The sequence below is a fragment of the Tenrec ecaudatus genome, chromosome 6, assembly GCF_050624435.1.
Source record: "Tenrec ecaudatus isolate mTenEca1 chromosome 6, mTenEca1.hap1, whole genome shotgun sequence".
In the NCBI taxonomy this organism is placed as follows: domain Eukaryota; kingdom Metazoa; phylum Chordata; class Mammalia; order Afrosoricida; family Tenrecidae; genus Tenrec; species Tenrec ecaudatus.
The window spans coordinates 115,707,860-115,734,068 of record NC_134535.1 but is presented as its reverse complement, the minus strand read 5'-3'; the positions used below and the strand labels follow the sequence as shown (position 1 = coordinate 115,734,068).

General features: G+C 41.8%; 1 protein-coding gene across 1 annotated transcript in view; it reads left to right on the top strand.

The window, feature by feature from the left end:
- DERA (deoxyribose-phosphate aldolase) overlaps window positions 1–11,093 on the top strand; it is a 164,211-nt gene extending 153,118 nt beyond the window's left edge. Inside the window, exons 7-9 of the mRNA XM_075552024.1 lie at window positions 945–1,057; window positions 9,902–10,051; window positions 10,277–11,093. Of these exons, the coding sequence (XP_075408139.1) occupies window positions 945–1,057; window positions 9,902–10,051; window positions 10,277–10,333 (320 nt within the window). The 3' untranslated portion in view covers window positions 10,334–11,093. The remainder of the gene's footprint in view (window positions 1–944; window positions 1,058–9,901; window positions 10,052–10,276) is intronic.
- The last annotated feature ends 15,116 nt before the right edge of the window (window positions 11,094–26,209 follow it).

Below are 26,209 nucleotides of genomic sequence, written 5' to 3'. Positions count from 1 at the left end.
GTAGAAGTCCTGATGGTGCAGAGGTTACGCACTGGACTGTGATACAAACAAATCTGTGGTTCATAGCTTCCAGCTTCTCTGAGGGAAAAAGATTTTGGCAATGGGGTCTGAGTCAACTCGAGGAAAATAGGTTCGTTGCTGGTTTTTGAAATGAAAGTATAGACACACATTCCAGATGTCAGTTAGGCACCATTTGATGGCTAATTTAATTTACACTCCAGTGAAGGCGTCCTCAAACTACAGCCCGTGGCCCACATGCGGCCCCCCCAAGGACATTTATCCTGCCCGCCAGGTGTTTTTGCCCCACTTATTTTTTTACTTCAATATAAGATATGTGCACTGTGCATAGGAATTTGTTCATAGTTTTTTTTTTCAACTGTAGTCCAGCCCTCCAATGGGTCTGAGGGACAGTGAACTGGCCCCCTATTTAAAAAGTTTGACGACCCCTGAGGAGGGGGGTAAAAACATGGAAGGAATTATTTTAAAGGGAGCTATAAATACCTATATTGTTTCTGTGTTTTTGTGAATCTTTATTTCTTTTATAACCGGAATAACTGATACACATTTCCATTTTGAAAAACATAAACTCATTAGCAAAGCTGTCCTTGGGATGTAACGAGGGTTTGTTTTCAGTTGGGATAAATATATGAGAAACAAAACATTTGCCATTTCGACAGCAGTTAGTTCAGAGGCATTAAATATGTTTACCATGTGGTCCAACTATCAACGTAAACCGTCCTGGAAAACATTGCTCACTGCTTAACAGAACCTTAGTGTTCCTGGGCATGGTAAAGAGACATGGTTATTTTTCTTTTAGTTTTTAAAATAAAAAGTTGTGTGGTTCAGAAAAAAAAAAATTTTAACCACTCATTTCTTCCACTGACTCAAAAGTGTAAAAAAATACATTTTTAATTAACATGGATTTTTTTCTTCCTTTGTTTTAGGATCAGATTTTATTAAGACCTCTACAGGAAAAGAAACAGTAAATGCCACCTTTCCAGTAGCTATAGTAATGCTACGGGCCATTAGAGATTTCTTCTGGAAAACTGGAAACAAGGTACGTTATTGCCAGCAAATCTTTCTTCAGAGCAAAGATAATGTTATTTATAATACTAGTTCCAGTCACGATAACTGTCTTTATATGCAGAAGGTACGAATGAGTTACCTTTATTAAGATAAATGTTTAATTTATCTTTCATTACAAAAGAACACCTTCGTGGAAGAAAGAATGTGCGATTAGCAGAAAGTGAGTGTGAGTGTGGGAGGAAGTATGTGTGATCAAGATGTAAACTCACTCTAGGCCTTTTATTAAGTGAAGACAATTTTATCACTGACAAGAGATTCCTAAATGGGTTCTTTAACGAACTAATTCCACTGCAACACAGAGGCTTTCTGGCAAGGCGTTGGCCAGCGAAAACAGGTTAATGCAGAAATTAAACTTCCTTGAGGAATGGAAAGAATTGGAGAGTAACATTTATTGAATGATAAGCTGGGGTGGTGATATGAAAAGTATGCAATATAATGGGAAATAATCTTTTCCTGTCATTATTGAAGGACACACATAAATTGGTTTTTCTGTTGGGAAACCCCCGGTCCAGAAAAACTTATTACTTTTAATAATATGAGGTGAAGAGAAAATTCTCGAGGAGATGAACTTATTAAGCAAAATAATGAAATGCTGTGAAACAGCAGGGAAAAGGTAGCTAGACGTTATATAGCTCTTGAATTAAATATCCATTTTTGCGTTTTATGGCAGTTGGATGGGCTCTGTGGAAGACTGTGAAGCTGAGGAGGGGATATGCTAGCTTTTGTCAGCTTTCTGAAAAATAATACATTTTTGTCAAACGTGGAGTTAAAAGGAAAAATGTGTACGAGGGGTGTGTGTGTATGTGTGTGTGTGTGTGTGTGTGTGTGTGTGTGTGAAATGAGTTTGGATTTCCCTTTCACTTCAACTTGCTTGTTTAGCTGCAAATTGTCTGAAAGGCCTTTTTTACATCATTGGAGAGACAGGTAATGTGTTTCTGTTGTTTGTTGGTTTCAAATGAGGCTTTCACTTACTCAAAAGACATCTTTCTAAAACCAATCTCTTGATACCTGCTCAGTGGAAACCCAGAGAAGATCCTTAATTCTATACCAACTGGGTAAAATGAGTTTATATGTGATTATCGATAGCTTCAATTTATTTTAGAATAGATGTTTTCAGAATGCACTCGTTTAGAGAGGAAATGAACTCTGCTGTAGCCCCCCCCCTCTTCAAAATAATTTCACATCTTTTAACTAAAGGTATATATTAATTGTAACTTATCATATATACTCAAGTATAAGCCGAGTTTTTCAGCACATTTTGTATGCAGTTTTAGTGGTAAAATTAGGTGCTTCAGTTGATATTCGGGTTGGCTTATATGCGAGTATATAGAGTACATATGAAACTGGCCCAACTTGAGTAGCTGCTATTCAAGTGGCCTTCCTGCAATGATTCATGTAAGTTGTTTTATTTATTGATTGATTAAAAAAAAAGATGTAGAGAAAGCGCGCGCGAGCAAGTGAGCTATCATTTGTTTCCTATTAAGGCTGCCAGCATGCAGTCAGTAGAGCAATGATTTTCATGGTTGGCTAGAGAACATAAAAAGAAGATGTGAAACGTTCTGCAGCTGTAAATGCCTGGGTCCCCTACTTTGGAAGTTCTGGATAGGTCGATGGAAAATGAAGAATAATAGCCAGGCACCTAATATTCTCAAATTCCAAGGTGATGCCGCTCTACAGTCAGCCTTAATATTCATCTTTGGGGACCCCACCGTATTCTGTTCTCATCTACCATTCAATTGTTGATATGTACCAGGTGCACTATTAAATGTTGTTCTTTAATGCTTCCTCCCCCCCACTATCATGACCCAGGTCTACCTTACAAATCTGGATAGACCGGCATGTACATTAGTACCGATAAGAGCTCTTTGACACACAGAACCCGACAGATAAATCCCTCAGGAAGAGTAATGGGAGTAGAGATACCAGGAGGGTAGGGGGCAGGTGGATGGAGAAAGAGGGAACATCGCAATGATTAATGAATTACCTACCCTCCTCCCTGCCAAGGGGGACAAACAATGGAAACATGGGTGAAGAGAGACAGCAGATAGTGTCAGATGTGAAAATAATAATAATAATCTATAACTTATCAAGGGTTCATGAAGAGGGGAGGGTGGGGGAAGGAAGGAAAAAGAGTTGCTGATTCCAAGGGCTTGAGTAGAAAGAAAATGTTTTGAAAACGGTGATGGTGACATGTACAAATGTGCTTGATACAATGGATGTATGGATTGTTACATAATTATAAGATATATATTTATACACATACCCACACACACACTGTTGTTGTTGTTAGGTGTCATGAAGCTGAGTTTTTACTCATAGCGACCCCATGGCTAGAACAGAACTGCCCCAGAGGGTTTTGTAGGCTGTAATATTGAGCGCAGATTCTCAGGAGCCGCCCAAGGGGCTCACAGCACCATCATGTTGGGTCACCGCTGAGCCTGCAGCCACTGAGGTGGTTTTGGACCGCCGCGGCTCCTTGTGCTTGGTGGTAGGGACACAACAATGAACAACAAACAAAAGCTCGTAAACAGCAATAGATAGAATTTCTATTTTAAAAGTTTTAAAAAATTGTTCTTAATTGTTCAGCAGAGGAATATGAAGGATGTTCCAGAGTACAAAAGCGAAGACGTTTTTCTATCTTTGGATACTTTCTTTAAATGTTTGTGTGTGTGTGTGTGTGTGTGTGTGTGTGTGTGTGTGTGTGTGTGTGAGAGAGAGAGAGAGAGAGAGAGAGAGAGAGAGAGAGAGAGAGAGAGAGAGAGAGAGAGAGAGAGAAGTGGGTGGGGTGGTTTATATTGCAGACCATCAAACTCAATACATTTTCTAAAAAGAACTTTATTCATTCCTCAGTTGTGCTTAAAAAAGAGTTAGATACAAGTCAAACCATATTCCTTTGAATCACATTTGATTTCATACAACGAAGACCTGTAAATGCGGCTGCAAATCAGGCGTAGCCTGTGGAGTTGCCGATAAGGAAGGAAACTGGGCAGCCCTTGGATTGTAAAGTTTTTACCTCATTGATTTAAGGGATGCTTTAAAATGTGATGGGCCACATTCCAAACCATGATTAGTGTCACTCGTGAGAAGCAGAGGCTTAATATTTCATGTGCAGATTTATGTTTCCTGAGTTCTTTCCCTTAAAAAAGAAAAATCAGGCTAATCTTCCATTGGAATCTGCCTTTGGAAACATTAGCAAACAGACTTGGTAACACACAATGAACTTTTTTGTATAAGAAAGGTCTGTATAGAACACTGACTGATGCACATAAATGCCCCTATGATTACCATGTATGCCAATACTAGTCAACTGACTGATGAGAGATGCTCTGTTTAACAAATATGCACATCCCATTATTCTTTACCCTACTCTCCCCTCACCCCCGCTCCGCACCTACTTCCCACCCCACCTTCTGCAGAGTCAGAGCTTAGGCTCTGGGGCAATAGGCAGATATAGTTTGACTACCTGCACTACTGCTGATTAGCTGTGTTGACGTATGCTTGAGTCAGTGAAGTCAGTGAAAGAAAAGTCTGCGTAGGAGAATATAAGCTAAAGTGGTAGAAGAGAGTAGAGAGGATCGTGTGTGTGTGATAGATGTGGGAGTTGAGGAGATGGGAATGATAGAACATGATGATGGCTCATTGACTGTGGTGAATTGAAGGAAATGGGTTCCAGGTTGACCATGAGGTTACTAGCTGGGATCATCAGGTTTCAGCTTGAGTTGTTGATGGGGTGATTCATTCATTGTCTCCCTGCTTCATCATCTATCTTTGCTTCATCCTGCAGGTGCTATTTGTCAAACCAGCAAGTCTGAGTGATTAAAAAGTGTGGTTTCATACATGGGCTATGGGATGTTGTTTTGATTTTTCCCATTTACAGGTTCTCTTTCCCAGCACAGTAAATCATAGGATTTTCCGATTCAGAATGTCCAATAATAATAGTCCATTGCAGCTCACTAATGCCTAGGGTATTGATCTTCATGCGTTCCATTTCATTTTTGGCCACTTCTAATTTTCCTGAGTTCATACTGTGCACATTCCAAGTTCTGATGATTAGAAGATTTTTGCATCTGTGTCTCTTTACCGTGAGTCGTGCCCCATCAGCAGGTGAAGAGGCTGAAGGCTCCAGGCCCACAGGCTTTACCTGAATCACGTCACCATGGCCGACTCCCCTCCAAGCTCCTCTTCAGTCACATTTTAAGTGCCCTGGGGCCTAAGTGACCCATCCTCAGGCACTATCTTGGGCAATGTTCTCCTTTATTCAGGCTTTCAGTATGTGACAATGCTTTGAAGCTGTACATGAGGTTTTCAGCGGCTTCTTCCTTCAAAGTGGGGAACTGAGTCCATTTTCATTGACTATTCTTAATCTGGAAGCTCCGCTGAAACCTTTTCTCTTTGGGTGACCCTGCTGGCATTTGAAATAACAGTGACATAGCTTCCAGGATCATAGCAACACACAAGCCCCCACAGTACACAGTACAACAAACCACAAACACTGCCAAGAAAAATGATATGGCATTCATTTTCAGAACTAATCTTGCTAAATCTGTCAAGAAGTACAATGTGGTCTATGATTGGATTATATCTATCTGCTTTTAAGGAAAACCAATCAATACAGCCATTATTCAAATTGTGCACCAATCACGAAAGCTAGTGATGAAATTGAAGAATTCTACCAATGACTTTAGTCAGAAATCGATGGAATATGGTGGGTTCAAGATGCATTGACAGTTATTGGTGTTTGGAATGCAAACGGTGGGAATAAAGAAGGAACAGTAGCAGGAAACATAGACTTGGTGATAGAAATGAAGCTAGAGATCACATAGTAGAGTTTTGCCAGGCCAACTGCTTGTTCAGAGCAAATACCTTCTTTCAGCAACAGAAAAGGCAACTGTATACATGGACGTCCCCAGATGGAATACACAGAAATGAAATCGACCACATCTGTGGGAAGACGTGCTGGAGAAACTCAGCATCAGCAGCAAAAACCAGGCCGAGGGCTGACCATGGAACACTCCATGGTGTGCTCCTGTGTAAGCGCAGGATAAAGCTATAGAGAATTAAAAGTCCACAAGAGCCAAACTACAACCTTCAGTCGATCCCACCTGAACTTCAAGAACGTCTCAGGAACATATTTGGCACATTGAACACTAATGACAGGAGACCCGATGAGCTGTGGGAGTGCATCGAGACCATCATTCATGAAGAAAGCAAAAAAGTCATTAAAAAGACCGAAAAGCCAATGTGGATCAGAAGAGACTCTGAAACTTGCTCGCAATCATGGAGTAACTAAAGCAAATGGAAGTCAAGGAGCTGAATAGAAAATTTCAAAGGGCAGGGGGAGAAGGCAAAGCCAAATGTAATAACGAAATGTGCAAGGACCTAGAATTAGAAATCCCAAAGGGGGGATCAGTTGCTTAGCATATCTGCCAAGCCGAGAGTTGCAATTTTGAAAGATTCTGTAGGCAAAATATTGAATGATACAGGGAGTATCAAGAGAAGATGGAGAGAATCCACAAAGTCACTGTACCAAAAAGAACTAGTTGACATTCCATTTCAGGAGGTAGGATAAGGGCGAGAACCAATGATGCTGAAGGAAGCAGTTCAAGCTGCACTGCATGAAGCATTAGCTGAAAACAAGGCTCCAGGAATTAAGGGAATACCCATTGAAATGTTTCAGCAAGCTGAAGAAGCACTGGAAGAGTTCCATATTTGTGCCCATTCAAAAGAAAGGTGACCCAACAGAATGCTCAGACTAAGAATGATACCATTGATTCCACATTGACTATGTCAAGGCATTCAGCTGTGTGGATCATCGTAAACTGGATAACACTGAGAAGATGGGGAATTTCACACCACTTCGTTGTGCTCATTTAGAACATGTGCATGGATCAAGAGGCAGTTGTGAACAGAACAGAGGAATATGCAGGCTTCAAAATCAGGAAATATGTGCCTTGGGTTGTATCCTCTCACAATACTGGTTCAATCTGCACACTTGTTCAATCTGAGCAAATCTTCAGAGAAGCTAGATTGTATGAAGACGTCTGTGGCATCAGGACTGGAGGAAGGCTTATTAGATGGCCAGCCTTGCTCGCTGAAAGTGACGAGGGGTTGAAGCACTTGCTGATGAAGATCAAGGATTGTACCCTTCAGTCTGGATTATAATGTAAGAAAGACCAAAATCCTCACAACTGGACAAATAGGAATCATGATAAAGGGAGAAAACATTGAAATGGTCAGGGATTTTGCCTTCCTTAGATCTAATCAATGCTCATGAAAGCAGCAGTCAAGAGATCAAAAGACATATTGCATTAGATAAATCTGTAGCACAAGACCTCTTTAGACTGAAAAAGCAATGATGTTACTTTGAGGACTAAGGTGCACTTGTCCCAAACCATGGTATTCTTCATTGCATCATATGCATGTGAAAATTGGACATTGAATAATGAAGAACATAGAAGAATCAATGCATCTGAATTGTGGTGCTGGATCAGAATATTGAAATTACAATGGATTGCTAAAATGACAAATGGATCTGTATTAGAAGTAAGGCCAGAGTGCTCCTTAGAGGCAAGGATGGCGAGACTTCATCTTACATATTTTGTACATTTTGTCGGGAGAGACCAATCCTTAGAGAAAGACATCAGGTAGGCAAAGTGGAAGGGCAGCAAAAAAAGGAAGGCCCTCAGTGAGATGGACAGACACAGTGACTGTATCAGTGGGCTCAGGGGCAGGGACAATTGTGAAGATGGCACAGGACCATACAGGGTTTCATTCTGTGCGCACAGAGTCATTATGGGCAGAGTTGACTAACCAATACAGGTTCTCTACCCTACTGATCAATTTCCAGATACAAATAAATCCAGGTCAGCCAGGTTTGTACTATACACGGGGCGGTGTTGAGATAGTCAAGCTTATAACGCCTGAATTTTTAATTTCAGGAAACAAAATTTGTTTTCTTTATTTTCATAGTTATCAATATATAAATATATACATTTAATGAAATCTTATGAAAATGCCGTGCTTGGCGTTATAGGCTTAAGGTTTATTGTGCCAACCTGGCTGATAAACACACTTGGGATTAATTGAAAGGTGGAGAGATAAATGCCTCGGTGAGCCTCACCTTTCAAGTTCTCTGGTCTCATGTTTTGTGATGGTCGGACCAGGGTGCAGCTGTCTTAGCCAGTTCTCTGCTTCAGCTGGCAAGGCCCACTTCCTGCAAGACATCCTGAGGAGAAGCCACATGGACCTACCCTGGTGCAGCCCTGGGTGCTGGAGCAGCCGTGTGGAGACACACCTGCCAGCGCTGAGATGCTTACACATTCACTGATTCAGCTTTCCTCCTGCAGTCGGCGTCATTGTGTGTGTTTTGTTAGATTGAGGGGGATTTTGTAGATTGGTGTCAGACATATGGGCTAATGTTGGACATATGGGTTTGGACAACACTGGGTTGGGATGCTTTCGTAATGTACACTTACCCTTTATATAAAACTCTCTCATATACATGTATGAGTTTCTGTGGATTTGTTTCCCTGGTTTACCTAGACCAACACAGGTGTCTTATGACGTAAGGAAGATCGCTCTCTTTTCCTCTTGTACCTGCTCCATCTACACAGGAATCCGCGCCCGTGTTTTCCTTCTCTCCATAACGGGACGGGAAGGATGCGGTTACCAAACAGAGCCTGTTGAAGGGATGACGAGAAAATGAAAAAGACAAACTGACTGGAACAGTAGAGACCTTGTTAGCTGATCCCCCTCTGATGCACGTTGGGCCTGATCTGGTTTTGCCCATTTTCTGTATTTTGCTTTCATATTGGGGTTTTCCTCAGATGCATTCTGTTACTGGGGGTTATCCTCTTGAAATTTCGTTATATGTTTTTCTGGGTTCTTTTAGCCATGAAACCCAGGATTGATGACCCATAGAGACGACACATGGACTAAGGGCTCCTGGGGGGTACAGTGGGGAGGGGGGATTAAAGGGGAGCTGATGTCACGGAGTTCAGGAAGGAAGCGAATGTTTGGAAACTGTGGTAGCAAGTGTACAATACTGCTCAATGTGCTTGAGCCATATGATACCTGTATTAGCCTCTGATGAAATGGTTTTTTTGTAAAAAAAAAATCTTTTATAAGCATGTGATATTGTCTGAATATGGTTTTAGAGTCAGACCTTAAAGACTTCTGAAGTATGAAGAGTCCCTACACTGTCTTTTTCTACTCTGCTTTCCTAACTGGGATGCCTGCTTTGCAGAACTTTGTCTACAAAGAACACCAAACAGCAGAAGAGTTAAGTTGCTTAAAATAAGGGTCAGATGTCCTTGTTGGATTGCTACCAGTTTGGTTAATGTGGCCCTGTGGCCTCACTGATTCTTTTCTCTTATTTAAATACTTATGGTTTTGAACCTGAAAATGAAGGCTGTAAGGTAAACTATATGGGTGTACTTGTAAAAATGTAGACTAAATGGGCTATTGTACTACTTTTCTTATTTACGGATTCTTCTCTTGTTTATCCCTGTTTGCAGCTGTCGTCTAGCCGGCTGAGGTTTATTTATGACTTACCAATAACCGAAAAGTTAATGAGGGTTATTAACCCTCATTTTTGCCTCTTCAGAAGCCGAGGGATTCTTCCCATTATTCTGGGTAGAGTTATTTTGCAGTGTGAGTGAGTGTAAGTTGGTGATCCAAGCTGTTTTGCTTGTGAAGAGTCTAGTCTCTTTGAAAAGAAAAGAGAAAAATATTTGAAACCCTGAATAAACTTAGTGTATTTTTAAATGCAATGTGATGATAATAAGCATTGTTGTTTCCCCATCTCCCTTTGTAGATAGGGTTTAAACCAGCTGGAGGCATCCGCAGTGCCAAAGATGCCCTGGTATGGCTCTCTCTTATGAAGGAGGAGCTCGGAGATGAATGGCTGAAGCCAGAACTCTTTCGAATAGGGGCCAGCACGCTGCTTTTAGACATTGAGAAGCAGGTGAGTAATAAAGTACTGCCCGCGGAATAAATTGACAAGTGTTTTCAAGAAACAGAAAGCCACCTATTAACTGTGCAGAGTTAAATAAATTGAGAACTAGAGATGAAATCTTCATCAGACCCAACCTCTGCCTTATTTCAAGCAAGTGCAGCCCACTGAGGTAGAATGAGAGGAGAGCTTTATAAGTGCCAATTAAAATTTCTAACGTCTTGGTTTTCCTCACAGATTTTCCATCATGTGACGGGAAGACACGCAACTCACCATGAACTTCCAATGTCTTAAACCAGCATGACCATTTATGGAGACATTCTTCACGACAACATTCTAAAATTGTTCTCCCCCCTCCTGCATAATTACTTAACTGCTTTACTTTTAAATATCAAGGAATTGGTAAATGACAGTTTTCACCCCTGAAACTTGTCATTGGAATTAGCTCAACGACTAAAAGAGAGGGAAACCCCCCCCCCCCCGCAATGACTCCAAATGTGGGGTTCATTTCCAGCAGCTCCGATCTTCCTTCCTGACAGATCTAGAGTATTAATTTTGAGATGGATGGAAAGGCTGCTCCCGCAAACGCTGAGTCCATGTCCACGGTTGCTTGGACAGCGTTTGCGGCTCGGGAGGAGGAGCGCTTCCTCAGCTGTGCCAGAGCCCACGGTGGTTTCAGAAGAACAGCAAAAGCAGCATCCTTGAATGACCGCTGCACCCTGCTGTCCTCACTTACTGATTCAGTACCAGCTTCCTCCGATGAGAATCTCTTTTAAGTTTTGCAGTGGATATTCTCTTTCTATTAAAGCGTTTTTTTTGCTGATGAAATTTTTGTTATTGTTACATAAAACCTTGAATGACATTGAAATTTTTATTTTAAGTAAAAAGTTTCTGCCCTTGTTTAAACAAATTAAAAAAAAACCTTTAAACTGGGATTAGTACATGTTGGAAATTTAATCCATTAAACATACTAAGATATTTTGCCACTGATTTCCTGAATCTCTGTAGTAAATCTGTGAGTTTATTTCTTAGAAAAAGTACCTCGACACATTGTTAATAAATGCTTAATGTATATGCTCTCCAATGTTTAAGGTATATTGGTCTATTGGATAATGGGGGAAATAGAAAGCATTAACATAGTACTTATTATGTGCCAGACACAGTTCTGTTAAAAAAACAAACAAAAAACCGTCACTTCATCAAGTCAATTACAACACATGGCAACCTTATAGGGTAGAACTGCCCTGTGGGTCTCCAAGACTGTAGCTATTTAGGAAAGTAGAAAACCTTCTCTCAGGGAGCAGCTGGTAGTTTTGAACTACTGACCTTGTGGTACTCAGCTCAGCATTTAATCACTATGCTACCAGTGCTCCTTGCATTGTTCTCTCTCTCTCTCTCTCTCTCTCTCTCTCTCTCTCTCTCTCTCTCTCTATATATATATATATATATATATATATATATATATATATATATATATGTATATATATATATCTATCAATTTGATTAATCCTTATTTGATACATACAGTAATAAGGTAAGTACAGTAAGTTGTTTAATCTTTATGATAATTAATTACATTATCCTTATTATACAGGGAGGTGCCTGGGTGGCACAAGCTGTTTGCGATTGGCTGCTAACCCAGCAGGTTCACAGAAGAAAGGCCTGGTAAAATTGTTCAGGAAAGATTATAGCCAAGAAAGTCCTAGGGAGCAGTTCTGCTCTTTTACATATGATCTGCCATGTGTCAGGGGTTGACACAGGTGCACCTAGGAACAGCATTACACAGAAGAGGGATCGGGGGACAGAAAATTTAAACAAGTTGCCAGAGGTCACAGACCTAGAAATTAGCAGTCAAGATTCAAGGCCAGGAAGGAAGTGTGGTCCCTGAGACTGCATGTCTCCTGTGTGTATAACATGGTACACAGGTCCAAACCAAACCTGTTATTGGGTTAATTTTGATGCTCAGAGACCCTATAGGACAGAGTAGAATCGGTCCAGAGGATTTCCAAGGTTGTACACCTTTAAGAAACACGCCTTCATCTCTTTTGGACTTGCTTAATCTACTGCACCACTAGGGGCCCTTCCATAGAGGTAATTCACCACCACTGAGAGGACGCTGAGTCTTAGTGACGCTACAGTGCAAAGCAGGCCTACCACGGTGAGTTTCTGAGGCTGTCAATCCTTACGGGTGCAGAAGGCTTCATCTTTCTCTTGCAGAGAGATTAGCTGGTGGATTTGAACCATTCACCCAGTGGTTAGCCACCCAATGCATACCCCACTGTACCCGAGTGCTCCTGTACACACTGCCAGTCAGGAGAGTTGGAATTGGCTTTGTTGTCGATTGGTTTGTTTTCTCTCTGCCTCCCAACCAGCCTCCTTCCCACCTCCTCCTTTTTGCTTATTAACACCTCCACCACATTACAGAACCTAAACCAAACAAACTAACTCACAGTCACTAAGCAAACTGACTAATAATGACCCCAAAGGACATGGTAGAACTTCCCCTCTGACTTTACTAGACCAACTCTCTATGAGAGTAGGAAGCCCTATCTTTCTTCCTCAGAGAAGCTGGTGGTTTCAATCTGCTAACCTTGCAGTTAGCAGCTCAATATCTACACACTATGCCCCCAGGCCCCTTATAAAACCCGTGTTACTCTGGGTATACGAGAGAAACAAATTCTTGGACATGCTTATAGGTACAGGAAAGAGCTTTATAAACAAAAGCAGTTTAATATTGAGAAAACATCCCTGTCCAGTTCAGATCAAGGCCATAAGTCCGATATTAGCCCATACGTCTGATACCAATCTATAAAGTCCTCTTCAGACTCATGAAACATATGCAATGATGCGGAATGCAGGAAGATCACAGGCCAGTGGGTGGGAAGTCTTGTGGATCCAGTGGTGCTGTAAGCATCTCAGTGATGCTGTAAGCATCTCAGTGTTGGCAGGGGTTACCACATGGCTCCTCCAGTTCCCAGGGCACGGGGTCTATCGGTGTAGCGCCATGTGTCTTGTCCATAGTGTTTCAGGGAGTGAGCCTAGAGGGACCGTCTCCAGCCTGCAAGGAGGAAATACCAGAGTTCCCAGAATCCTCAGGAGAAGGCCATGCCCCCCCCCCCAGGCCTCATTGCCTATGACCAGATTGACAGACTCCACCCCTTCACTCCTAATCCTCTCAAGTCCCAAATTGACACCCGATTGTGTGACTTCCACAGACCTGTTTCCTTAAATGGCAATTTACTTCAAAAGTTAGTCATTTTTTTCCTTCATGAACTGCCCAGCTACTCATAAACAAAAATCCTGAACTGGGAGTCAGAAAACTTTTTAATTTCATCTTCTCATCTGCCCAATTCTAGCCCAAACTTTCTAGCCTTGTGACCGTGGTCCAGTCAGCTTGTGTTTCTTGACATCAGTATCTTCATTTGAATAAAGGGCTGTGATAGGTGATATCAAGGTTCTTTCAGATCTAAAATCCAAGAAAATGTTTTATGGTTATTAAGAGCAAACACCTTGGTACCAATCAAAATTAGAATTTGCCTGTGGGGAATTAGTTAAATAAGCCCTTCAGAGTACTTTTCTAAATGTAAATGAAACGACTAAGATATAAATGAGAACCACTTTTCCCCGGCGCCTTTGAACAACGCTAACCCTCACCTTGTACCTTCGGGTATGGTCGGTGGCTCTGAGTGCCATATCCAACTTCCTAATACGCTGGCCTAGGTGCCTACCAACGCAGTGACCAGTCACCTTTGGAGAAGAAACATTACTGAAAAATAATTACTTTCCCTCACCTTTGAAGCTCTTCCAATTTCAGAGGGGTTTCTGTTTTCTCCCCATTAAACCCAGCTGGTCATTTTAGCTGATCAAGTGAACAGCCATCATTATCTTCAATTTTAATTTATATGAGGCATCCGCTGAAATTGACCTCTGTGGACAATTACAGATTCACATAGGAAATTAAGACTAGTGAGTCCATCAAACCTATTAGAGGCATGGGCTGATCTAAAAGTAAGTAATGCTATATTTGGGGGGACAGTTTATTCCAAGGACTATTGGAATCTGTCGTAGATGTCTGCCCTTTCTTACCTGCCTCTTGAAATCAACTGTAACACAGGTGACTTTCATAGGAAGGCCCTGGTAAATGTTGATTGCTATGAGACTGAGGGAGAGGTCATTTCTGGGATGACCGTGATTTACGACAAGCAGATGTGTATGCCTTAGAACATTGGGAGCAGATGCTTTTTCATACGATCCCAAAATGAGTTGCTGTGTTCTGTGTTTGAAGCTTTGAAATTAATAACTGGAACCATCCCATAAAGCATATTAGACCATAATATTTTTTTAAACAATCACACTGCTTGAGGCTCTCAGTAGAATGAAGAATTTCTATGTTGGCCCCTTTATTTGTTTACAGGAGAAAAGAGATTCCGGGTGAGGAAGTTCCTCGATGGAGTCACACAAAAATCAGAGCTGAGACCAAAACCCAGATAATCGCCATCACACCGTGAAATGATTTATAACAGGTAGCTAGACCTATGGAATTGCCTCTTTAAAAAAATGTATGCACCATTTGATAACGGAGCCCTGATGGCATAGTGGTTACGTGTTGGGGTGCTAACTGCAAGGCCATCAGTTCGAAACCACCAGCTGCTCTGAGGGAGAAAAGACTGTCTACCCTATAAAGAGTTAAAGTCTTGGATACTCACAGGGGATCAGTTCGGCCCTGTCTTATGTGGTCACTATTGACTCGATGGCAGTGAGTTTTTCACTTGGTATACACCCTGTTTGTCGCTGTGCAAACGTCAGAGTTACGAAAGACTCCCTTGCGCCAATAAAAGGGTTCTGCCTGGCATTTTAGAACCACTCTCCAATTCGCGCCAGTGATGTTGTTAGGGACTTGGGAGTCTTCCAACCATAACTACTCTATGTACAACAGACCCGGAAGCCCCTTGTGGAAATTCCGGGCCAATCCACCTTTCCTTCTTTTCCAGGGAGCCTCACCTTTACCGAGCCTGTGTCCTGCTCTAGGGACTAGTTAGTCTTCTGATGACGTGTCCAAAGTGTGTGAGACAAAGTGTCGCCGTCCTCACTGCTAAGGAGCTTTCTGTACTTATTCCGAGACAGGCTTTGCTTTCCCCTGGCAGTCCATGGCACAGTTATTATTCTTCCTCAACACCGTAATTTAAAGACTTCGATTCTTCTTGGAGCTTCCTTATTCAGTGTCTAGTTCATTTTATTTATATATATAAATTGAAAATCATATATATATGTGGCAATTGAAAATTCCCACACACTGGCTACAAACGAAGAAATTAAACATGAAATATTCCCCTTCCCTAGCACATCTAATCTAGCTCAAATATAAAGAATGGGTTTTCATAAAAGACTTCTTGGTTTTAAGTACAATGACACCGGAATCACTGCGAGTTAAAGCATTCCAGAGAGGTAAAATAAAATACAGCTGACTCTTACTTTTATGGTTTGCTGACAGCCTTTGGAGAATTTGTAGATAATGACTCCAAGCTCATCTAAAATGTTTCTTGGAGGCTCTAAAGCTTAATCAAGCTCATTGCCAGCATCAAAAAGAATAATGGATAAAGTCATTTCCATTGTTCCCAGTCTTGTTCTTGGCTATGAAGTGAAACAGAATATAAGCATTTACCCTAAAGTTTCATGCTAACGAAGTGCTGCAGTTGGTGGACTATTCCCCTGTTTCGTAGATGCATGTACCTTGGAATCATAAATGTAGAGGGTGAGTAGTTCTCAAAGTGAGAACTGGACCGACAGCATAACTTGGAAACTCGTTAGAAAAATAATCAAATTCTCACTACAACCGACCGAAAAACACCAACACCCCAAACCTGCTGACACATTGGTTTTGGCTCAGTGACCACAGAGGACAGAGTCGAACTGTCCCATAAGGTTTCCAAGGATGTAAATCTTTAGAGAGGGAGGTGGATTTGAACCTCTGATCTGCCCTTCAGTTGGCAGCTGAAAGCTTTAACAACTGTGCCACCAGACCTACTGAATTGCAATCTCTGGGGAGGAGGATGCAGCAGTCTGTTTCATAAACTCTCCTGGTGATCGTACTTTACGCTGACACGGGCCAGCCGCCTTCTTTGGCCGCACGCCAATCAAAAGAATCTGCCTTTGAGGGGAAAGAAGAGGAAGATCATCTGTTAACACATTCCAGAGCATTCCAGGAGCTAACCCCTAGATCTAGTCTAACTTCACATACAGCATGAATGCATTTCTTCCATCTAAAGGCAGATAGAGTATAGGCGGTTGGTTGCCAAGACCTAATAGAACTGATAACCTACTGCTGAAAGAAATCTTGATGTCTGGTGACGCCTGTGCGTTACACAGTGACTGCTCCATAGGGTTTTCTTGGCTGGATTATTTACAACAGCAGGTCCGCAAGCCTCTGCTCCCCAGTCGTGCTTGGTGGTTTCATATCACCAACCATTAGGTTAGTAGTTGAGTGGAAACCATTTTTGCTACGCAGAGGTGTTAAGATTTAATATAGAAGTAACTTTTCCTATGGCTGTCAGGCATCAAGGACCCTTCAATCTTCTCTGCAGACTAAATAATCCCAGGTCCTTTTCCTTTACTTAAACCTACATCTTAAAACTCTTCATCCTCCTTGTCAATCTCCAGAATAAAGTGTAACTCATTTTACTGTTCAAATGAATTGAAAAACATTTTCTGACACTGAATCACTGAAACTAATGCCACAAAAATCTAGGTTTCTTAGATTCCACCTGTTTTACAATAGGAGATGTACTGCTAAAAAAATCAAATTTCATGTCTATCCTCTCAAGATATTGTCATTCCTCCTCCGCACCCCTGTTCTTTTTGCTAATAAAGTTTCAGTTCATTGTAAGGTCACTAAGTATTTCACATATATTGCATTAAGCATTCTGATCCTCATTTGCCCTATTAAATAAGAACTGACCAGATGGATATTCCTCTGACTCTCTCTCCAGAGCAGGTTTTAGTTAATTAAAAATGATTATTTTTACTACATATTTTATATATCAGCCAGATGTTACCTGTGGTCATTTCTGGAAAAAAATCATTTGGTGGGGGTTGTAAAATACATTTTCCTTTGGGAGGCAAGACTCGAGTGAAAACAGGAAAACGAATGTAGAAATTTATTTCACCTTACACTTTTTTCCTAGTGTAAAATGGGCATGCTATTTCATTTCCTTTAAAGTTAAAATTTATCCAAATTTTATTCTCATTTGGATCTCTGTACCTTGAACATATGGTGGTATAAAAAAATCAGGTTGAGGGAAGAAAAATCAATGTCTTCCCTCTGTACTGTGAGCCTACGTTGATTTTTCCAAAGACGTGGATTTGGTTTCTGTAGATTTGGTGTCTGGATGACATGTATAGACAACAGCACATTGTTTGGCTCAATCAGGACAGAGCCTACATCATGCTTCTGTGAAGATGCAATTCCAGATAGTGGTCACAGGGCCCACTAGTGCACACACCTCTCAGAAGCTAGTTTCCATGTGAACCAATTTCTCGAAATTTCCTGCTTGTGTTGAAATCATCCGGAATGAGATAAGGATAAGGTAGTCAGGAAATTGTTTTGTGATTTCACATGTCATTTTTTTCTATCTGCCAACAAATTAGGACCCACACAAGATTATTTGGTGATAGTTTCTATGAGTAAAACAATAATCAATTTTTAAAAATCTATTCAGTTTGATTTTTGAATTTCAGACAGATCACCCTACATTCAAAATTTCAGATTTGGGGGCACCATTAGAACTGTAGAAACAGAAAAAGGGATCTATACAAAAGGAAAATATTAGCTCTTAGCTGGGGTATATTTGTCTTCAGTACACTTTGGCAGTCGGGTGGAATGCGAAGTATATTTCATCTGTTCTCCCCTTGGGCTCACCATAAAACTGCCGAGAAGCTGAAGCTTCTGAGATACTGCACTATCACTTGGGCTCTTTTGCGTCATTATTTCTTCCATTTGCTTAGCCACTCTACAACAGCAAGTGTCCGTTTCTCCTGACACACATTTTAGTCTATTTTTTTCCTTTCCTGTCTTTTTAAATGAGCTTTTGCTTTCTTCTTATATTATGTCCTTGACGACACCGCCCAAGTTGTCCGGTTTTCAGTCATCCATGTTCAGTGTGTCAAATCTATTCTTAGAATGGTCTCTAAATGCAGATGGGATATACGTAAAGTAGACCCAAGCCTTGGGAATCATTAGTTCCTTAGTCTTTTCAACACTGCTTCACCAGGACTACACATGGTTAGACAGGGCTCTTACATTGCAAACACAAAATTCCCTGAACTAGTTTCAGCAGAGGATTTTTACTTTTAAAAGTCTGTTGGATAGTTCATAGGTGACCGAGGGAGGTCAGGTCGTTGAGCAGAGTGCAGTACTGCCCAAGCATCCTTTCGGGCTGCTCTAGTGAACTCTGCCACCTCTGGGAAGCAGATACCATAGCTCTGTTCTTGCCATCCCTGAAAGCTAGACTTTTCATATACTCCCTTCTGTGTCAAGTCCTGGGTGAGCTACTTGTTGCAGGATCGATCACTATTATGGAGTAAATTATGCCCCCCCCCTTTTTACAAATATATGCCAACTTGCCTAGGATATGATTCTCCATTTTGTCATTTGATGTAATTCTGTGTTGTAAATCCTAACTTCTACGAGGTTCATGAAGCAGGATACAACCTCCAGAATTAGGCTGTATTTTGAGCCAATCTCTCGTTTAAAATTATTATTAGTTGGGATTTAATACATATGTCATTCTAAATCTCAGTCACGCCAAGCAGTATGTACAATTGCAACCACAGTCAGCTTCCAAACATTCCTTTTCTACATGGGCCCCTTGACATTGTCTCCCTTTACCCCACCTCCACGACTGTTCCTCCCTTCCCCCAAAACCTCTTAATCTACTTGCTGTCCCTCTGGGTTCATTGATCCTTAAAGAAGTGAATAGAGATTCAAATGACATCAATGCCACCAAGAAAGAAGAGCCAGGAGCAGAATGTGTCCTTTGTATCTGGATCTCTGCCCTGAGAGCCTCCTAGACCGAGGGGAAGATCGACGCCAAAGTACTAGGAGACCCCCAAGGGTTGCCAGCCCAACAGGCATTGGAGGAGACATGGACTTCCCCCAGAGCCATTAGAGAAAGGCTCCTCGTACAGCACCCTAACTGTAGGCTCTAGTCTTCCAAACTGGGAAAGAATAGATTCTTTTTTTAGCTAAAAAACAAACAAGCCAAACTCACTGCCGTTGAGTTCATGCCAACTCAAAGCTACCCTACAGGACAGGGTAGAGCTGCCCCAGTGATTTTTTAAGACTAACTGTTTACGGGGAGTAGAAAGTACCCCCATTTTTAAGATTTTTTATTGTAGCATGTTATTAGGAGCTCTTGCAGATATTATAATCCACAGTTCCATTAGATCAAGCATAGTTGCACAATTGCTGCCATCATCATTTCCAAAACATTTTCTTCTTCAACTCCTTGATATCAGCTCCTCTTTATCCCCCCTCTCCCCCACCCTACCACCCTCCTGAAACCTTAATATATTATATATTATTACAGTTATTATTTGTTTTTTTGCCATAACTTACACCATCCAAAGTATCCCTTCACCAAAAATTCTGTTGTTTGTTCCCCTCGAATGGGGTTCTGCATCCATCATTGCTATCAGTTCCCCTTTCCTCCCACCCCTCTCTCTTCCTATACCCTCAGGGAGTCATTACTCTGATTACTGTTTATGAGGGGTCTATCTGAGATTTTGTGCATTGAAAGATCTTAATTGCACCAGTGTACATATGCAGGCCTAGCAAGTTTAGTGAGGTAAAACTAAGGCCATAATGGGAGGAGGAAATTTTAAAGAATTAGAGGATAGCTGTATATTTTATCAGTGTTATACTGCACCCTGGTTATATTGTACCTTCCATGTGGCCCGTCTGTGAGGGACTGCCCAACTATTTTACAGGAGGGTTTTGGGTCTCCACTTTGCCCACACTCCTTCACGTCAATTCGGTTGCTTGTTTTTCAGCATCTGATACCTGTTCCCTTCAATACCTCGTGACTTTGTGATCACACAGGCTGGTGTGCTTCTTCCATGTGGGCTTTGTTATTTCCCTGCTAGATGGCTGCTTGTTTAACTCCAAGCTTTTAAGACCCCAGATTATATATATATATATATATATATATATATATATATATATATATATATATATATATATATATATATATATATATATATATATATATATAATTGGGGGTTCTTACAGCTCTTAAAACATTCCATACATCAATTGTATCAAGCATATTTGTACATATGTTGCCATCATAATTTTCTAAACATTTACTTTCTATTCAAACCGTAGGTATCAGCTCCTCTTTTTTCCCTCCTTTCCCTCTCCCACTCATGATCCCTTGATAAATTATAAATTATTGTTGTTTTTATATATCACACCAACTGCTATCTCCCTTCACCACATTTCTGTTGTTCACCCCCCTGGGGGGTGGAGTATGCACCTACCATCACAATCAGCTCCCTCTTCCTCCCTTTGTCCCCCGACCATCCCCTTACCATCCTGGTATCACTACTCTCATTTCTGTTCCTGAGGGGTTTATCTGACCTGGATTCCGTGTGTTGTGAGCTCTAATCTGTACCAGGGTACATGCTCTGGTCTAGCAAGAACTGAAAGGCAGGATTGGGGTCCTGATAAATGGGGGTGAGAAAGCCTCAAAGAATCAGAGGAATATATAGTGTGTGTTTCCTTGGTGCTATCTATACAGCACCCTGGTTGACTCATCTTTTCCTTGTGACCCTTCTGTGAGGGGATGTCCTATTGTCTACAGATGGGTTTTGGATCTCTGCTCTGACCCCCCTCATTCTCAACAATTTGTTTTTATTGTTGTTGTGGGTCTTCTGGTGCCTGTTATCTGATTCTGCCAACACCTCATGATTGCACAGTCTGCTGTGCTTCGTCCACATGGGCTTGCTGTTTCCCTGCTAGATGCCACTTATTTAACTTCAAGCCTTTTAGACCTTAGATGCTATCTTTTAATAGCCAGGCACCATTAGCTTTCTTCACCACATTTACTTATGCACCCATTATATCTTCAGCAATTGTGTTGGGAAGGAGAATATCATATCACATTATTAGAACAAATCGTTCTTGTACTGAGTTAAGATTTAAGTAGAGGTCCAAAGTCCACCCCCTTCCTTGTTGTATTTACATATATATATACATACCTAGACAAATACACCTATCTTTGTCTATTTACATATATACATATTGATAGTTGTACATATATATATATATATAGTTTTTACTTCCTTGTTCTTTCCTCTATTTCTTTTTTTCTTTCCACCTGTCCCCTTCATTCCCCCATTCTGATCCCCCATCCAGTTCCCCCATTCTATTCCCCCACCCTTCACCTCTCAGTAATTCCTCTCAGATACATAATGACTTATCAAGCACCACCAGGGACACTATACCCTCCTCACTGTTGATTTTAGATCCCTTGCTAATCCCCTGTCCCTGACATTATTGGCTCACCACTCCCCTCCCCTCATCTCCTCCTCTCCCATGCACGCCCCCTCCCCCAACCATAGGCCCATTGCTTTCTCCTTGAGATTGCTTATCCTGTCAATCTTATATAGATAGACATAAAAATAAAAAATACACATAAAATAGTTCCAAGTGTAACTGCTGACCTTTGTGAATATCCCCAAGCAGTCCAGATGAGGTGCCAAGTGCTGCCCCCTGAGTCAGAAGTCTACTTTCAGGGTCCCTCAGGGACTTCCTGGCTTTGGTCCCATTGCTGACCTGTGGCACCCCCCTCTTGGTTTGTCCCATGTGGGGTGGTCAGACCTGCTGCACACGGTATCTTCAATGCTGTCCTCTGTAGCACTTATCTGGGGGGACGTTATTTCTCGAGCTGGAGCCAGCTCGGCAGTCCTCTATGAACTAGCTGCTCTGAGCAGGAGCATCACCTTCAGGGCTTGGTGCACCAGAATGAAGTCTACTCTCTCCTTCCCTCTTAGATTGTTCCCATGTGGATGGGAAAGATCGGCAGCTCTCCCCAGACTGTATCTTCAGTCCTGTCCTCTGTACTGCTGCTGTGTAACGAGGGGGACATCATAATTTGAGCTGAACCCGGGCTTGCAGACCTGTCTGTTAATGGGCTGCTCTGTGCCGGTCTGTCGCCTTCAAGGATAGATGCACCAGAATGAGGTCTGCTCTCTCCCTCCCTATCCTGTGGAGACATAAACAATACCTTTCCCATGGGTGGATTAGTGCCCTGCTCCCCCAGTGACATCTTTTTTCTTCCCTCCTCTCTCTGTGGGCCTAAAGGCATGCAAGAGGAGGGAAAGATGTCTTTCAAGCCCAGTGCTAGCTGCACCTTTTAAATTTTCTTTTTATTTTTGATGCCATATGCATCCTTGAATCTGGACTCATGTTGTACTTGTCTTTTTGCGCTTCATTCAGCATAATTTCCTCCGAGTCTCAGCGAGACGATATGAGAAAGCCCCATCTTTCCCTCTTGGAGCAGCTATTGGTTTTGAACTGCTGACCTTGCAGTTAGCAGCCCCCACATACTCACTATGCCACCAGGGCTCCTTCTGTTAGTGAAAGCCACCCATTTGCACTACTTGTTAAGTAAGACACTCACATACCTGCACCCAAACTATAATGGAGACTGGGAACATAAGTTTGGGCCTTCCTGGAGGAAATGGGGCATAGTATTCAAAAGGTTTGGAAGTTCACTGTGTTAGGCTGTGTATATGAAAGAACTTGATTTCAAGAAAGAATTTTATATTGTGTCCCAACCCACCCCATCTCCAGCTCACGAGACTCTCAGACTGATACAGCTTTAGCCCGACACTCTCAGACTCACACAGCTGCTGGTCAAAGAAGGGGCAAGGGGAAACAGGAGGCTGGGAGATCACAGACGAGTGGGTGTATGGTGGTGTGAATCCAAGGTTGGCAGGACCTAGACAGCTCCCAGGAATGGCAGGCCACATGGGCTGTCTGACGCAGAATCCAAGCCAGCAGGACAACAGAGAGAAGAGAGCATTCCCGCCGCCTCTCTCATGAAAAGACAGCCACACCTCTAAGGAGGCAGCAGCAGGCTCCCTGCTCACTGGTAGCTTGAACTCTACCCCTACCTAACTCCACACAAGTTCCATCAAGTCGACCAGCTCCAACCATCCCTGCCTCTGGGGCCCATTCAGTAAGTGCAAGAAAACCACCGGACGTTGATCTGTTTAAAGACATTTTTGCATTCTCACCCACAATGTATGACAGTGCCTTTTCTCCGATATAATTAATTTCACTTTCTGCCTATTAGTTTTCTACTCTGAGTAGTGACAAATAGAGTTTTCCCCCTTCTGTCTTTCTCCTGAACTCACCTCATTTATGATAATTATATAAGTTTTATGTCATATTTAATATATTCGTTTGAATATTTGAGTACCTTTATTATATGATTAACAGCTTTAATAATCTTTCTGTTCCCTGTTTTCCAAGTTGAAAAATTCCACATGTTGACATAATCTCTCACTTTCTTGTTCTTTGCCTCTCCAAACCTTTGCCGTCATATTTCTACAATGTTGGAGTTCATAACATTTTTCTTATATTGCTCTTGTTCTATATTCTTTTTGTTAATTAGTTGGAATTCAGTACATATATCACAGCATACCAAATATCAGTCATGTCAAGTAGAATGCTCAATTACCACTCCAGTAAGTTTCCAAGCATTCTTTGTCTACCGGGACTCCTTGACATCATTTCCCTTTTGCCCCCCGCCCCCAAACACTGTATCCCACTTCCCCTGAACCCCTTATTTTACTTGCTGTCCTTATAGGTTTATCAATCCTGGGTTTCATATACTGACAAATGGAAAAGCATATAACATAGCTTCAAGAGGGTGACCCCCATTGACATAACACCTTTGAGATACACTCGAATATGAACAACAACAACAAATGAAGAAAGCAATACACACCAAAAGTATAGAAAGTTTTGGAAACCACATCAGATCCAGCCCATATCATAGGGGGAAATCTACTGACAATGTTTTAACTGTTCAGGTCAGATTTAGGCCTTTAATCTTCTGTGCCCCTCTCTCCCAAGCCATCTCCATTATTGTTCCGTCTTAGTTCTACAATTAAATGAAGTCAGTATGCTTGGCCAGGACTTGCTATTCTATTTCCTTTACAAAGTCTGACCTTCGAGATCTTAGGGATTATGCAAAATGAAAAGTATGTCATTGGGGAGGTTCTCGGTCAAGCTGTGCCACCTTTAGAAGGCAGACTGGTAGAGCGTCTCTTACCTGGAATTGGACAAGTCTCGGCGAATGCAGGGAAGTCAGTGAGAAAGCCAAAACCTAGCAAGTTGCTGTTGAGTCCCTTCCCACTCATCAGGACCTCACAGGACTGAGTGCAACTGCTTCATGGGGTTTTCCAGGCACACTCTCTGGAAGTAGACATTTTCCCTGCAGAGTAGCTGGGTTCCAACCACCTTCAGTTAGCAGCCAAGCACTTCCTACCGAACTGCTGGTGTTCCTTAGAGTGAGAGACTCCCTCACTCACCACCATGGAGCTGTTGCCAACTCTTAGTGACCCTATCAGACAGGGTGGGCCTGCCCCTGCAGGTTCCCAAGACAGTGGCTCTTTAAGGGGAGTAGAAAGCCGTACCTTTTTCCCTTGAAGCAGGTGGGTGGTTTTGAACTGCGGACCTTGTGGATCACAGCCAAACTCGTAACCATGAGAGAAGTCGCTCTAAATGTGCCAACAAAGGCATAAGGTCTCGGGTGGATATGGAGACTCAGATTTTAGCTACAAGATCTCAGAATCCAGTGATGGGAACTGGAGGCCAGTCAAGCAGGTGGTCTAGGAGTCCTGCATAGGTAGGCACACAGTCATGTTTCCTAGTGAATAAAATTCCGAAGTCAATGCATGATGCATATTTTAGAGGCATTTTCTCCTGGAGTAATCATATGTATTTAGTTTGATACCTTCAAAGTTTTGTGGGGCAGTGATTTATTTTACCAATGGCTTCAGTAATTCCTATGAAAACCTGTTTGAGTTGCAAGTGTATGAAAAGTGGTTTGGGAAAACAATTTTTATTCATTAAGCTGTTTGTTTTGATAGGTAAAGAAGCACGTAGCTTTTTTAAAAGTTATGTTTATTTCATGTTTTGAGTGGCAGCAAAAATAATTGCATGTTTGAAATCTTTGAAATATGTTTTAATGCTTTTAAAATGACTTAAGAGCAAATGTGCCAAGTTCTACCCACTGCTTATGCTATCCCAGGGTTGAAAGTTAGTTTCACATTTCAAGCCTTATGGAAATGACTTAATGTGTCATGAGATTATGTCCTTTACACTGCAATTGGTGCCTGTACCTGGTGGACTGATTAGAGCAGTTGACACACCTAGAGCAAGGATTCTTGAAGGAAAGATATTACAGTTGCATAAATGCTTGACTTTGAGCTAATAAAAAAGTGGATGTGGATTTTAAATAGAATAAATAGAATTATGCAAACACGGTATTATAATAAAATTCCAGTTGGTAGACTCAATAAATATTTTCCTGGTATTTCTGCTGAGAATTAGTTTTCAAAAGAGAGTAACTGTCTTTTTAAGTTTAAAACCTTTCTGCTTTGAGGAAGGGGGAGAAGGAGAGAGCGGAGCACAGCCTGGCCCACCAGGCCATGAGGATGATGTTCCTGACTAGAGCAACCAGTCCACAGAGAGGACAACATGGCTGGCCCCACTATGAGACATGATGCCCCTAAGTGACCAAGGGTGATACAGGGGACAGCACCGGAGACACAGTGTGGGAATTGCACCTGACCTGATCCCACCACACCGAGGCAAAGCACTGGGGGAGTGCAGCGGAACAGCAAGGGAATGGAATGGCAAGGTCCCCAGGGAATGCTGAAAGTGGACTTTGGGGCCAGGGCGTGGTGCCCCAACAGACTGGACTGGAAAACACTCCTAAGGGCCAACAAACGATCCTTGACCTAACTACAAGCTCTTCTTTCTTGATGTGTTTTGTTTTGTTCTTTGTCAGTGGTTTGTTGTTGTTGTTTTGTTGTCTGGTTGTATACTCTTGCTTTGTTTTCCTCTGTCTTGTTCTCGTGCATGTTATTGTCTCC